General features: G+C 34.1%; 1 protein-coding gene across 2 annotated transcripts in view; it reads right to left on the minus strand.

Moving 5' to 3' along the window:
* The window catches only part of LOC129002144 (maternal protein tudor-like), a 74,651-nt gene that overhangs the window by 26,760 nt on the left and 32,323 nt on the right, over positions 1–15,568 (minus strand). For both annotated transcript variants that reach the window (XM_054429742.1, XM_054429741.1), the window contains 6 exons: positions 12,317–12,973; positions 12,074–12,150; positions 11,505–11,542; positions 10,541–10,706; positions 8,903–9,072; positions 8,260–8,421 (listed from right to left, as the gene is read on the minus strand). In XM_054429742.1, the coding sequence (XP_054285717.1) occupies positions 8,260–8,421; positions 8,903–9,072; positions 10,541–10,706; positions 11,505–11,542; positions 12,074–12,150; positions 12,317–12,973 (1,270 nt within the window). The remainder of the gene's footprint in view (positions 1–8,259; positions 8,422–8,902; positions 9,073–10,540; positions 10,707–11,504; positions 11,543–12,073; positions 12,151–12,316; positions 12,974–15,568) is intronic.

The following is a 15,568-nucleotide window of genomic DNA, read 5'->3' on the forward strand; positions in this document are numbered from 1 at the left end:
GCTGAAAGGATGCCAAGTGTTTTTCAAGAATATACGACTTTAAATGACCACACCAACATTGCAATAGTTCCTCTGTTCCCCAGGTTTGACCTTCCGCCTCAACATATAATAAACAAGTCAGTTCGAAGAGTAAATTTCAATCTGAGTACCAAAGAAGTTAACTTAGTAAATTGCAAAAGGTTTAAAAGGTTCCACTTTACCCAGCACGGTCAACACCTCAATAAACAAGGCAAACAAGTTCTCTGTGAAGAAATTCATAAAACAATTAAAAACATTCAGGAGACCCATCCTTGTCATGCTAAACAGTCCCCAAAAGAAATTAAGGTTATTGAGGCAAATATGAAACAAGTTTTTGATGATTTTAGCCACTGTGAAGAAATAGGTTTTTCCCACTGTATATCAGGAGATCTAGATTGTAACCGAAGCATGACTGCAGGAGTGGCAGTGAAATTTAAGGAAAGATTTGGAAAGCCATCCTACAAAGACTATTGTAGTAAACGTCTGACATTTCAAAAGCCAAACAAAGGACCCTCGGTGTACAGTCTAGTTACTAAGCCTTTTTATAATTGTAAACCTACAAAGGAAGAATACAATGCTGCATTTGAAGAACTTGCAGAGGATTTTAGCAAGAGATCACTAAAAAGACTGATATGTTCCCCCATGGGCTGTGTGAGAGACAAAATATCCCTAGATCTCTTTGCTTTAAATATAGTTAAATTTCAGAAGAAAACTAAAGCTTTTGTCACAATAGTTGCCTACTATCAACAATCACGAAGAACTCTTTTTAATGGACTTTCTTACAGTAGTTTTCTACAGGATTTGAGAGCTGCAATAGCTAAAGAATATGAAAAGCAAACAAGTATGACTTTGACAACTTCATCCAGCATGCAAAATATAAATACCTCAGCCTCACCTCCACCAGCCAAAGCCATGCTAAGCACAGCCACCTCAACCCCCATGTCATCCTCAACTACATTAACCACTACCACTACTCCACCAGCTGCAAGTTTGTTGGTAGAGATGCTTAATAGTGACACAACACTACAAGAGCTGCATAGAGAGAGCCAGTCCAATGGTGTGACCATCACAGACACAGCGCAAAAAGAGATGTTTCAGCCTCAACCAACAACCACATCCACCAAGAGTGTGAGTGTGAGTGCCGTGTCGTCAAGTGAGTGTGAAAGTCACAGTGAAAGTAGTTTTTTAAAATTAAGCCACAATGTAACAATAGCAGATTAAGTCCAGATTTAAATACTAGGTATAAACATAAAATAAAATTACCAGGTCTCCTTCATCTGAACATACAGGGGGTAAAAAATAAGTTTGAAGAGTTAGAAATATTCTTAAATACATGCAATTTTGAAATTAAAATTATCTGTTTAAATGAACACAATGTGAGCTCAGAAAATTCAAATTTTCTGAACAGATTGAATGGTTTTAAACTAGCTGATGGGTATTTTCGCAGTAAATCTAGAGGAGGCTCATGTATTCTTGTTGATAGGAATTTGGATTGTTGTAAGCGCAATGATTTGGCCTGTTTGAATGAAGAATTAATTTTTGAGGGTTCTTTTATTGAAATTAAGTCAATTAAGTGTATTTTCATCTCACTGTATACAGTTCCTGGTTACTCTATGTCAAAATTGTTTTTGGATAAGTTTAGATTTTTACTTCAAACACTAGAAAAAGAAATTAGATTTAAGAAAGTCGTAATTGCCTCTGACTTTAATATCAATCTTTTAAAAAAAGACAAGAGCTCTGAATACTTTCAAACAGTTGTAAATGAATTTGGCTTTGTAATCAATAACAGAGATCCAACCAGAATAACTAATACCACTGTTTCTTGCATTGATAATATTCTGACTAGTGTAAATTTTGGGAAAGGCCAATTGTGTAACATCAATACCTCTTTTTCTGATCATAATGCTCTGCTGTTGTCTCTACCCAACAAACTGAATAGACAGGTCTGCACCAAAAGAATAAAAATTAGAATGTACCCTGAAGAGAACAACATTTTATTTGTAAATAGACTTAAGCTTATGTTGTCAGATATGCCTCCCCTTATTTCACTGGATGATTGCTACAATTTTTTCTTGGAAAATTTTATCTTTTGTATGAATGAGTTTTTCCCTATTAAAAATATTAAGGTTAAAAATAAGAAATCAAAAAAATGGATTACACAGGGTATTAAGATATCAGCAGCAAAGAAGAGGCAATTACACTGGCAAGCAAAGTATAACCTAAGTATAGAATTTCAGCAATATGTAAAAAATTATAAAAAAGTGTTTAAGTCAGTTGTAAAAGCAGCAAAAATAGCATCTAATGATAATTACATTTTTGAGTCCAAAAACAAATCAAGAGCTACATGGGCTGTTGTTAAAAGAGAAATGGGTACTCATTGTAATAAAATTAGTGAACCTATTACCTTAAAAATAAACAATAAGATAATTTCAAATCCTCAAAAAATCACTCAAAGTTTTAACAATCATTTTATTAACACTGTTGACTTATTAAAAGTTCCTAAAGCTGATTTATCTTTTGTCAAAGACAGCCCTTCATGTAAGACAAAATATTTAAGTGAATTTTCACCTGTGTCAGTGGAAGAGGTAGCTAAAATTATCTTAGGTCTAAATAACACAAAATCTTGTGGATGGGATGACATTCCAGTTCATTTATTAAAATTGTCTGTTAAAGTGATAAGCCCTATTTTAACTTATATTTTTAATCTAGCTATTAGAACTTGTACCTTTCCGACTAAGCTGAAGCTGTCAGAGATAAAACCAATTTTTAAAAAAAGAATAAAAAATAACATTCAAAATTTCCGACCTATATCTTTACTTAGTAATATATCAAAGATTTTTGAAAAAGCTCTTCATAATAGAATTGTTTATTTTCTTGAAAGTAATAATCTGCTTGGGGCTGAACAGTTTGGGTTTAGGAAAAATAGAAGTACTGAATTAGCTTTGATAAACTTTGTGAGCGATGCAGCAAGGGCCTTGGATGGGTCACAGTTTACTGCGGGAATTTTCTGTGACCTGTCCAGGGCTTTTGACTGTGTGGATCATGGGATGCTGATTAAAAAAATGGCCAGTATTGGTATTGAGGAGTCGGCTCTTAAGCTATTAACATCATATCTTTTGGGGAGAAAGCAGAGAACATTTATCAGTGATAGTTCAACCCGTTTTTACTCAGACTGGGCTACAGTAAAATTTGGCGTCCCTCAAGGATCCATTCTAGGACCCACACTCTTTCTTATATATATAAACGACCTACCAGCACATATTTCCAAAAGGTTCGTACTATTTGCTGATGATACAAGTGTAATAGTTCAGGAAAAAAACCTGTCTGCATTAGAAAACACTTTGAAATTAACAATGAAAGATCTGAAGAAATGGTTTGAATCAAATGGACTTTTACTAAATGAATCTAAATCTAACATTATGCAATTCCACATCAGAATTAACAATAACCACAAACTCAATGGAACGGATTTTAATATCACAGATAAATATAAATTTCTTGGAATTAATATAGATCAAAGTTTCAATTGGAAATCACACATTCAATATTTGGTTAGTAAGTTGACTTCTTTTAGGTTTGCAATTAAATGTATTCAAAATTCAGTGTCACTAGCAACATTAAAAATTATTTATTATGCTTATATACACTCTCTGCTTCGTTATGGAATTGTTCTGTGGGGAAACTCAGGGGATATTAGCAAAGTTTTTAAAGTCCAAAAAAGTATTATTAGAGTGATGATAGGGGCAGAATATGGATCAAGCTGTCGTCGTTCTTTTAAGGAATTAAAAATAATGCCATTGACTTCTTTATACATCTATGAAACAGTAAATTTTGTTCATTTAAATAATACACTTTTTGATGAATTTAGACCCACTCATAGTTATAATACCCGAAACCCAAATCTGCTAAATTATCCAATTCATAAACACTCTCATTTTGAAAAAAACCCCATCTATATGGGGATTTGTTTATATAATAAGATCCCCACAAAAATAAAATCCTATACACCACAAAAATTTAAAATTTGGACTAAATCATTATTGGTGGAGAAATCATATTACTTCCTGGCAGATTTCCTAAATGACCGTGACATTAATTTTTAAAATATGACACAGAATGTTTTTAATTGTTTTTTTCTCTGATATTGCTTCAAGATCTTCATTTGAATTTGTCTTTTTTCTAACTTGTTTGAATTGGTAACTTTCTCTCAATTGTGCTGTTCTTGTTGTATTTTGTTGTAACTTATTACTTTTAGTTTTTATAACTTATTGATTGACCATGCATCTGTTCACCATTGCCTTTGTAATGAAGAATGTTTTATGCAATAAAATACTTATGACTTATGACTTATGACTTATGGTCCGGCCAAAGGTCCAGAACAACTCTCTGAGCCACCGAGTGTGCTAGTGAGAGCCACAGCCCAGAACGGGAGATGACTAACACTCTACATACACTTTTACTGTACCACAGAAGTAACACTCACAGGCCAAGAGCACTGTGCGCTGACTTATCACTGTGGGGTATGTAATAGGTTACATTGATTTAAAATACTCCCGCTGCAGCAAACCTGCCGACTAAGCGAATATCCATTTGTCTGAATTGATTTTCAATTAAATATATTTTAATAACATTAGGTTTAACGAGTACCTAGGTTTCCTGCTACAAGGAAACTAATAAAGTGTGTTTTTTAGTAAAATATTGTTAGCTTAGTACAAAATAAATAAATTTGCCAAGTCTGATCAAAATATATCAATAAACAAGCAAACTACAACATTTGACAATATTCGAATATTCTCCACAAGAATAACATGGGAATTTTAAATTTACAGTTTTTTAAATTTTCTCCGTTACTAATAACCGAACAAACATACTTTTGTATACTAAATTATTTGTTTTTTTAGCTCTTTAAAAATGTCTATAGAGAAATTGGGAAATTTTGTGTTTTGAAGGTCAAAAGTGAGAAAACCCAATTTTTACCCCATTAAACCCCCCGTAATGCCCCGTTCCCGTGGTCTGATCATGCTGGTTCGCGAACTCATTCAAGTTTATCCCGCTTTACACCTTTAAACCAAATTTCATCAAAATCGGACAAAAATTACTCAAGTTATCGCGTTTACGGACGTATATATATATATATAAATCTATATATATATATACATATATAAAAATTTGAACAAATGGTGTTTTTGGCCTCTGGGGACATCAAAATGAAAAAGTAAATCGGTCCCGAGTCTAGGTTTTACCGTGCCACCTACGGTAATGTAATAGGAGGGTCAAATATTGTAAATAGGAAGTGTTTGGCAATGTTCTGTGAGTAGGCTGGTAGTGTTAAACAATAACTTGTTGTGCTGACCTACTGAAGGCTGTTGCTTTAAGTAGGCCAGTGCACTTGATCAAGGGGTCAGTTTTGGTGGGTAGTGTTTGTGAGGTGCACCGGAGGACAGGGTCCTGCTGGGGAGCTGGAGCCCAAGGCCCTTGGCCTTGGGTCCAGGTAAGAAAATGTTAAGGGTTTTCAAAATTGGGGTTTAGGGTATTTTCCAAATTGGGGTTTCAGTTTCTAACTAAATGATTTATACAGTTCCAGTCTACTCTACCTTTTTGTTTGTTAGTTTAGCTTTGTTTTCTTTGTGTTGTTTTGAGTAATTAATAAAGTTGGGTTTTGTAAGCGAGTGTTGAGTTTCATTCCTGAGCTACGTCACCCAAAGTAGCGGTTAGTATTCTAAGGGGAATACGACCGTTACAGTAATAGCTACTTTCCTATAGGGAAATTCGCTAAAACGATGTTGTTTTTTATGGATACGTTTAATTTTGTGGTGCAGACAGAAAACTGAACTTATATCAAATTATTTAATAGCTTAGCTCCTGATAAAAGCATATGTGACTTAAAATGAATGTAATACTGCAAATTCAGACAATGCACTTATCCTGTATGTACCACATGTAAAGACTGTAGCCAAGTGTTCAAATAAAATATGTCTACGTTTATGACTAAAAACCAATAAACAAATTTAGTAGATTTTCAATGGTAGAAAAAGGAGGATAGCAGCTAGCTTACCTTGAAAGAAGTGTGGGTAGGCCATAGAACAAGTAGAAAAATATTTTGCACACAATATTTTGTCCCCTAAGGGACTTTGTCAAGTGTAGAGAGAGTTTATAAATTACAAGATGGCTGCTGTCATGGCTGATGGCTGTTGTCAACTATGCAGGGTTGCCACATCTCATTAGTCTATTTACAACTTTGTACACAACTTTATATATACACACACATATAATATTTTATATACAAACTAGGCCTATTATGTATTTAGCTAGCTGCTTGGACAGGTTTATCTTAGGTTAAGGTTGGGGGGAGTTCTGGAGTTGGTTATATACTGGAATGCCAGTTCCCACCTTCTTAACATGGAAGGGTTGCATTCATCCTTTGGAAGGGATTTTATTACTTTAGTTGTGAAGCAGTTATCAAAGTCCATGTTGTGATTGTTGGCATGGATGGCCACAGGGTTTTCTTTGCCCGTTTTGACATCTTGGCGGTGGCCATTCATTCTTTCTCTTAGGGTGTTTTTTGTCATGCCTATATATTGGGCCTGGCATTGTTGACATTCCAGTTGATATATTAGGTTTTCTGTAGTTGACAACAGCCATCAGCCATGACAGCAGCCATCTTGTAATTTATAAACTCTCTCTACACTTGACAAAGTCCCTTAGGGGACGAAATATTGTGTACAAAATATTTTTCTACTTGTTCTATGGCCTACCCACACTTCTTTCAAGGTAAGCTAGCTGCTATCCTCCTTTTTCTACCATTTAAAATCCTGGCCTAGAGCCTTTCCTTAAACAAAACTAACCTTAGTAGATTTTCAGTCAAATAACTGTGACTAATGGACATATTATTTAAATTTACATCTTGAAAATATAGACATACTAGCAGCTATACCTGTACCTTGCAACTTGATTGTACATCAATGTGTTCAAAGAGAAGAACATAACTTTTTAAACCGAAAATAATTATCTAAGAAAAATAGACTTAATCCCTACAGCAGCAGCTTTAGGCCTATAACCCTAGACGGATGGATAAGTAATGAATGGAAATTTTAAAGACATTTAATGATGAGTTAGCAAAAAGTATAGAAACTTAAAGTACAGTCTAACCTTGATATAACGAACCTCGATATAACGAATTCCTTGATATAACGAACTTTTTTAAATCCCCTAGAACTCTCCATAAGACACAATGTAGATTTTACCTCTACATAACGAACAATCTATATCAACGACCTTGATTTAACGAATTTTTCTTGATCCCGGCTAAAATAAGACACTTCAATATAACGAATTTATCATTGTCAGAACCTCTACATAGCGAATTTAACCTCTACTTAACGAATTGTCTGCGTCTCTCCCTCGATACAACAAACCCCCCACCACCATTATTGCTTTTGAAAAATCTGTTTCTTCATCAAATGAAATGGAAAGGTGACGTCAACGCTTGCGCTAACATTCGTCTGCTCCGTTACACATCCCTGTCTGCTGTCGTCGTTGCATGCGCGCTATGTTTACAACTAACTGAGAACTGATTTCATTCACCGAGGACTGATGGCGCCGTAATGTGTAGTAAGCTGTGATTGGGTGATAAGTAATATGGTGAATTGTACAATTTTTGGATGAAGAGAAACCTTAGAAAGAAAAAGAATAGAAGATCAAGGCAAAGAAAAAGAATAGCAACATGGATATCTTAACATTCCTTTTACGAGTGTTTTTATTATCTTTAAGTTGGCTATCATTATACACTTCAATAACGACTTAGCCTATCTAATATTTTTATTATTTTCAATACGATTTGTACTAAGTTCATGATAATTACAGTACATTTCTCTATTGTGATTTAAAGCACTACTGTAGCCTACCACCGGCCTATCACGAGCAGTAGCTTACAAAACTCTCTACTGTTTTGTTTTGTTCTTTACGTGGTTTATTACTATGCAATACAGTGTTTGGCTAGGTTTTAGGTGGATTGGAGTAAGCAGCCTATGCTACTTTAATTGTGTTTTAATGAGGTCCAATCCCGACCTATATAGACTGATGCTGGTTCTGAACCTCGACTTAGCGAAATTCCTGCAAACCTAACCTCTATATAACGAACCTCATTTTAACGAAATCCTTGGTATAACGAATATTCAGTTCGGTCCCTTCAGATTCGTTATACCGAGGTTGGACTGTATTAAAAACATAGGTCTTGCATACCTCAAAACTTTTGGTGATGAAATTTCTTGACACAAACTGTGTTTTGAGAGGCTTGCCTTCTGCCAAGGCTTTGAAAGGTTCGGTTTCAGCAGTTTCTGGCACACCCAGCAGTCTGCATTTGATGGCTTGTACTGGCAATGTTATCATATCTTCTGGTAGAGTCTGAAACAGGTGGATATCCAACTTAGTTTGAATGAACAAAAGCAGAATTAAAGAACAGGAAACAAAATAAGCGAAAATAAATAAAAGAATATATGAACACTGCGTAATCAACACACAACCATAACAAACCAGGGATTTTTGACCGGGTGTTTGATGGTGGTGCCCAGTCAACCTATTTTGTCTTAGTTCCATCATTTCCACCTAGGATAAGGTCAGATTCCACATTCCAACAAGACATGAAACTTCTCTTTTCCTATTAAGTAGTTGAAATTTGCAAACGTTTTTGCAGCCATCCCTTTGGTAATATTCAAAACAAGTTTAATTTGACCTCAGAATTTAGAGACTGCTTCGCATATAGGCATACAGTTCTCTTATCCAGTAAAAAAAAAAGGTAGGGCTAGTATGTTAGTTATACAATAGGTGATTATTAGAATTGTTAAACTAAATTAAATACAGAAGCTAAACAGAAAAATTTACATACCTTAATTTTGTCCGTTGATACATTTTCCTCGTTGCCATAGTCAACAAAGAGTACTTTGACTGAGTCAAAGCTCTTTTCTAAGACAACCGCTCGGTACCAAGAGTCATCTTCTGAGTATTTTGCTAGACATCCTGACTTCTCTTGGACATCCGTCGTGTCTGATATATCACCTGGAAATAGTAAAGAATTAGCCTATACTTTTTTTCTAGATAATTCTGCACCATGCCATAACTAATGCTAGGATAGACATTCATAACATAGTAATGGAATAAATAACATGGTGTTGACATGATTTCAGCAAATTCCCCATACAAAGAATAAGCTACTGTAGGTCTCATGGTAAGACTGGGCCTGGGACCGATTTTCTTTTTCGTTGTACAAACTTATACAGGGTGTCTCACCTAACCTAAAGTGAACAAATAGCTAACTTTTTTATTATGAGGACAGTTAACTTATTATTGGGAACTCCCGTTTATTTTTTAAGATTTTTTTTTATGGTTTCGAGTTTTGAAAATATGACCACCATTTTCCAATATGGCCACAACAGCTTCAATTGAGTATTTTCTGATAAAAAAAATGTAAATGCAATTTTAAAAGGTTTTGTTCTTGATTTGCTCTAATGCCATTTAGGAGATACAGTGTGTTTTTCAAAAAACATTCCATTTTAACATTACCATCTCTTTATATATTTTAAATAGCAAAGTATGTTCATGCATATCCTTTCTTTTATGAAAAATTTAAAATAAGTCATAACTATCAAACGAGAAATAATAACAAAACTTTTCAATACCCCAAACATTCGCACACAAAATTTGAAACTGGGCCTCTTTACATGGGATTAAAAATCTACAATCATTTACCTAATTCATACAGAACTTTATCAAAATCAAATTTTACTTACAAGCTGAAAGAGACTTTCAGCCAGAAAGCGTATTACAAAATTCAGACGTTTTTTAAAGATAAATTTTAATAGTTTTTACTCTTGTTAGAGTATGATTAGATTAAGAAACCTAGATATAAATTAAATATAAATTGACCACGTACCAGCTTGGGAATTACATTTGTAATTATTGTATCAGGCGTTATGTACAATAAAGCTTTGTCTATTGTCTATTGTCTACTCCTAAGAAAAAAATGGCAAGTCTTATAATTACATCTAGATTTAAAAAATGTCATTGTTTTAAAAAAATAGCTGCCATTTTCCCAAATGACAGCCAACTTCAACATTGAAAAACTCTGTATTTTTGTTTTTTTTTTGGTCATGATGACTTCACTTGATTGCAGGTGGTTTTTACAGTGATTTAAAGAAAATTCAAATTCCTCGGTTCTTTACAAAACTCACGTACAATTCTCAGATTTTTTCCCGGTCATCAAAATTCATTTACAACTCTTGTTGTTCCCAGTTCGGACAGCCTGTACAATGTAAAAATGTTATTTATGGATTTTAAGATACTTGTTAATAATTATTTTTCAGTTTTTCAGTTAACAGTGTTTTTCTCCCTCCTCCCATTACCACTTATTTTCATCAATTGACATGGCTAACATGCTATGTGCGCCTGATGACATAGTCATAGTGCTGAAGAATTGTTTAAAGGTAAAGCACATTAACAATGTGGGTAATTTATGTAAAATGCTCACCAGAGTCACAACCGGTAGCAATCTTGTCCATCAGTTGGGTTAGTTCCTCGAACGTGTTGCTCAGCTGAACGTAAAAGTCAAGAGGCGAGGTTGTGAAGCAAACTTCCACTTTATCCGTCTGCCCAACTTTGACAGTGGAATGAGGCATCCCTCCAACTGTGTCGGGCTAAAAACAAATTTAAAAGATAAAATATATATTTTTACTTCCTTTCCCTAAATACGTAGAGAAAGTATTGTTTTTGGTAATCTTTATTGAGTTTGAGTTTTGGGTGAAAAAAAGTTTTGGGTGCCCCTGTGTGTTTTGTATGGTTTTTAAAGTGATTGGTGTGTATGTGTGTGTGTGTGTGTGTGGACGTAGACTACACTCGTGGTCTGATTTTGACCAAATTTGGTATGTGGGTACTAATGGTGGTATCTCCAGGAGGAACAGCATGTACAATTTGGATTAAACTAGTTGTAGAAGAATACATAATAGAATAATGTGGGTTGTGGGTTGCTTTTTTTCTATAAAATGGGTAATTATGTTGGAATAAGTTTATTGCGTCTCTATTTCTTTTAAAGTAGAAATGGTCATTTCTGTGAACTCACTTTATGGAATTGGTTTTTGACACAGATTATACATTCTAGAATGTACTGGTCATACACCGTTGGAATTTTTAGCTGAGAAAAGTGTTGTTTACTGAATCGTCTTCGTCTAGATTGCGAATAATTCTTATAGCCTTCTTTTGAAATATCAAAATGTTGTCCAGATTTTGTTTTGATGTGTCCCCATATATTGCCAAACTGTATGTTGAGAGAGAAAGTATATAGCCTACATTTTAGAATTTCAATATTGCACTGTATTACCTTTTATGTGCGCTCCTCTTCTATAACACCCCCAATATTACAATAACATGATCACTTTTAGTAAAAATAAACTATTTAAGCCCCCATGACTAAGCTTTTAAGTGAAAATTGGACTTACCTTAGGTGACTTTGTTCCACCTGATCTATCACCTCCAGCTAAAAAGGATAAAAAACAAATATTTAACTATTAAAATGTATATGAACAATTTTTTCCTAAAATATTATACAGTAAAACCTCACTAACTCTAGGTTGTCGAGTTTGGGGATTGTCAAGTTATCCAGAACATTGAAATTTGTAATGAGTTAAATCAATGCATGACATACTAATTTTTTAATAGACATTTATTACTATAATATTTTTATATATTGAGTGAATCTTAAAATGTAATGTTGAATATTTATCAATTAAAACTTGAAAAGTAAAACACAATAGAACGACAAAGCCAGCTAGACGTGTGGCCTGTCAGCTGATGACTGTCGAGTTATTTACTAATCATTAAACACTGCTACTACATCATCTTTTAACTTTCCAGTTCATATTAGTTGAAAAATAAAATTACATGTTTCTATGATAAATTCAAGGTAAATGTATAAAACGACAGATGAATTTAATTAAGAATTTAGCAAGGCATCTAGGTAAATCTCTGTAACTATAGTTTTTGTTTTTTTTAAGTAAAGTCTTAAAACCTTTATCCCATGGTTTCCGGAAACTGCTTCGATCGCCTGAGTCTTTATTGAAACCTCCTCTTCTTTCACCATCAAATCTGTAGGGAAACAAGTAAAATTTGCTTAGTTACAAATGTATGAATCACCAGCGTAGTTTAGCTAAGATTTTGAAGTATATATATAGAACAGAGAGCGTCAGAGCGCAGGGACAAAATCTCTTTACACCTAATGTAAATGTACAATAGCTTGATAGTAAACACCAACCTGTTTCTTCTGTCTCCTCCACCGTCTTCACGCGATTTCCATCCACCACCACCGCCTTCTTCTCTGGGTTTCCATCCACCGCCACCACCTTCTCTGGATTTCCATCCACCACCACCTCCTTCTTCTCTTGGTTTCCATCCACCACCACCACTGCCTTCTTCTTTTGATTTCCATCCACCACCACCGCCTTCTTCTCTGGATTTCCATCCACCACCGCCGCCTTCTTCTCTGGATTTCCATCCACCACCGCCGCCTTCTTTAGGTTTCCATCCCCCACCACCGCCTTCTTCTCTGGATTTCCATCCCCCACCACTGCCTTCTTCTCTTGGTTTCCAACCACCGCCACTTTCTCGGTCACCTCGAGGTTTCCACCCACCAGAGTCATCATCTTTTTTCCTCCATGTTGATTTTTCATCGTCACTCTTGTTGTACTTATTTCCTCTCTCTTCATTGAACTTTCCTCCGCGTGAATCTGAATCTCGGTTGAACCTTGCATCACCTTTAGAGTCTGAATCTCGACTAAATCTCCCACTCCGATTGTCATCTCTGTTGAAAGGCTTGCTTTCATCATCTCTGTTAAATCGCCTTCCGTTATCTTTATTAAATCTTGATTCGGCTTCACCACCTTCCCTCGATCTCCACTGCTTCTTTTCTTCACTGCAAACATTTAATTATAAAGATTAGTGTGTTAGTGCATCTTTTAAGCTTAAACTTGATGAATTTGAAATTGTATTTTTACTTCCTTCTCCATGCTTGATGTTTTTACAATAATTAACTACATTCAAGATTAATTTAAACTCTGTATAAGTAAATGGAAAAACATAATTTTTAACATATAAGGGATCCCATGGGTGTATAAAAAAAATATATATATTTATGTCTTTAGTTTCAAAAGATTGGTATATTATTTTTATAATAATTTAGGTTATTTTAGTTCAATAAAATGTGATAAGTAATAAAATGTAGCAAAATGTAACCAATCAGTCTTGTAACCATTGATAATAGTACCTAATAAAATGTGAGTATTTAATGAAATAATTGTAATTTTCACACAACAAACTTAAGCAAATTTAACAGTGGCAAAGACAACCCAAACCAATGTCTTAAAATGAACAAAAAATGTCTACATTATTGCCACGAGGTCAAAGTACCTTGTTTGTCTTAGCCTTTTCGAGGAGTCAATGGATTAGGCTACTAGTTTCGGGTTGGATGACCCATTTATCAAATCAAAAATCACATTGAAGAGAAATACCCAACAAAGATCTTCACCATTACACAAGTATATTGACAAGACACAACGTTAAAAATCTTTAAACATTAAAACAATAGGCCGACCACCCTTAGATTTAAGACAGCCCAATGCAGGTTGTATGGCAGACCACACACAACTCAACTCGAATTTTTTGGGATACTAAAAGGCTGAAGACAGACAAGGTATGTTAGCCTCTATATCTATCTAAAAAAGATAAAAAAGCAGACTTTGTCCATGTAGAACAAACACAAAACGATAGAAATAATGAATACAACATTTAGTATAAGCAAAAAGCTTGAATTCAATAAAAAAATTATGTTAGCAGCAGAGGGAAAATGTTGAGCCTATATACATTTGTTGCAATGTTGAGCCTATATACATTTGTTGCAATGTTGAGCCTATATACATTTGTTGCAATACACTTTTTAAACAGATCTGAAAGGCAGTTGAAGTAATCCTAAACCAAATAATTTCTCTTCAGAATAAATTACACTTGTTTCAGGAAGCACAGTACACTTTCCAGTAGTTTATTCAGGGATATTTAAGCTGCTATCACACAATTTTTAACAATATCTTTAGAAGTAAAATAATATGCCTACCAAACGGTCAGTGCAAGGTACGATACACATGATATGACTATTTTAACATGTTTTGCCCTTTTGTGGGGGGTAAAGAAGAGTCTTTTGAGATTTTTTTAAAATTCCAGAAAGCAATAACAAGTTTGTTTACAACTACTGTATTGTTATTTAAATTATTTGTTTCACAAATTTCAAGAGCAATCTTTTCTGGGTTAAACTTAGTTTAACAATTGGCTAGGGGTGGGCGAGTAGTGATTTTTCAATTCGAGTCGAGTCGAGTAGTCGCGCGTTAAGTAGGCCTAGGCCCAGGGTTTATGCTGCGGTAGTATTTTTAGCATCTTGCTATTCACAACTTAAAAATGCTAAGTTTACATTGTTTTGCAGGCTAGGCCTATGGCAAATTTTCTACAAATAAAATTGAAAGATGTAATGTTTAAACAAAATGTAATATTAGCCTACTGGATTTTTTTGTTTTAAATGCTTAAGTTATTGAATAATATTTTTTCTACAGTTAGGCCTAACTAAGTTTTTGTCTTTGCAGAGAGTTTGCAGCATTTTGCTGAAAAAAATTTCATCCTAGCCTAAACCCTGCCTAGGCCTAAATAGGTAGTTTAAGTACCGTACTTATACCAAATTTTCTGAGTTATATGGTTACTAATTATTAGTACCAAATTATTAGTAAAAAATTTGGCCTAGACTACTTGTTGGCTGCAGCATTAAATTATTTAGGCCTACACATCACTTGTTATTGTGTGTTTTATTTTTTCTTGCCTTTAATTCCTCCTCACTAACATGATAATCAACCTAACTAACTAAATTAATAAGGTACCTAACTTTAAGAATAATTTCAATTCAAATAAGAAACAGAATTTATAAAAATAAATTTATTTATTTAACAGAAAACTTATATCAAACTACATATTGTATCACAAGTTAAAAACATCAATGAGGTATTTTAAAATAGGTAATCACTTGGATAAGCACTTCATCTGTCTGAAGTTTGAAGGTTATGGGTACTAGGGCTATCCTCTTCACTCATTACATTTATAAAAATGATCAAGTCACTCGTCTCTGACAGACTGAAAATATCAAATAAAAACATAGTAGGCCTATTATCTCGAAATAAAATCCCACATTAAACACTTTATTTAAAATTAAAACACATTTCACTGTAGCCTGGTATAGCCTATTTGGCCTTTCTTTATAAACTCACATTTTCTAGATTAAGTTACAATTCAAACTGTAGTTGTCATGTTTCTGCCACCAGATTGAAAATTGTACAATCAAAATCACAAACAGAATATGTTTATTTTACTTTCTATTAAACTTCCACTGACAAAATCAATTTTATTTTAAGTCACAAATTCACTTCAAAGTAAAAACATTCAAAGTTGACATAACTTCACTCCAATCCATTGTTTT

The sequence above is a fragment of the Macrosteles quadrilineatus genome, unplaced genomic scaffold, assembly GCF_028750875.1.
Source record: "Macrosteles quadrilineatus isolate MER2022 unplaced genomic scaffold, UCM_ALF_1.0 Scaffold_9__3_contigs__length_116548681, whole genome shotgun sequence".
Classification (NCBI taxonomy): domain Eukaryota; kingdom Metazoa; phylum Arthropoda; class Insecta; order Hemiptera; family Cicadellidae; genus Macrosteles; species Macrosteles quadrilineatus.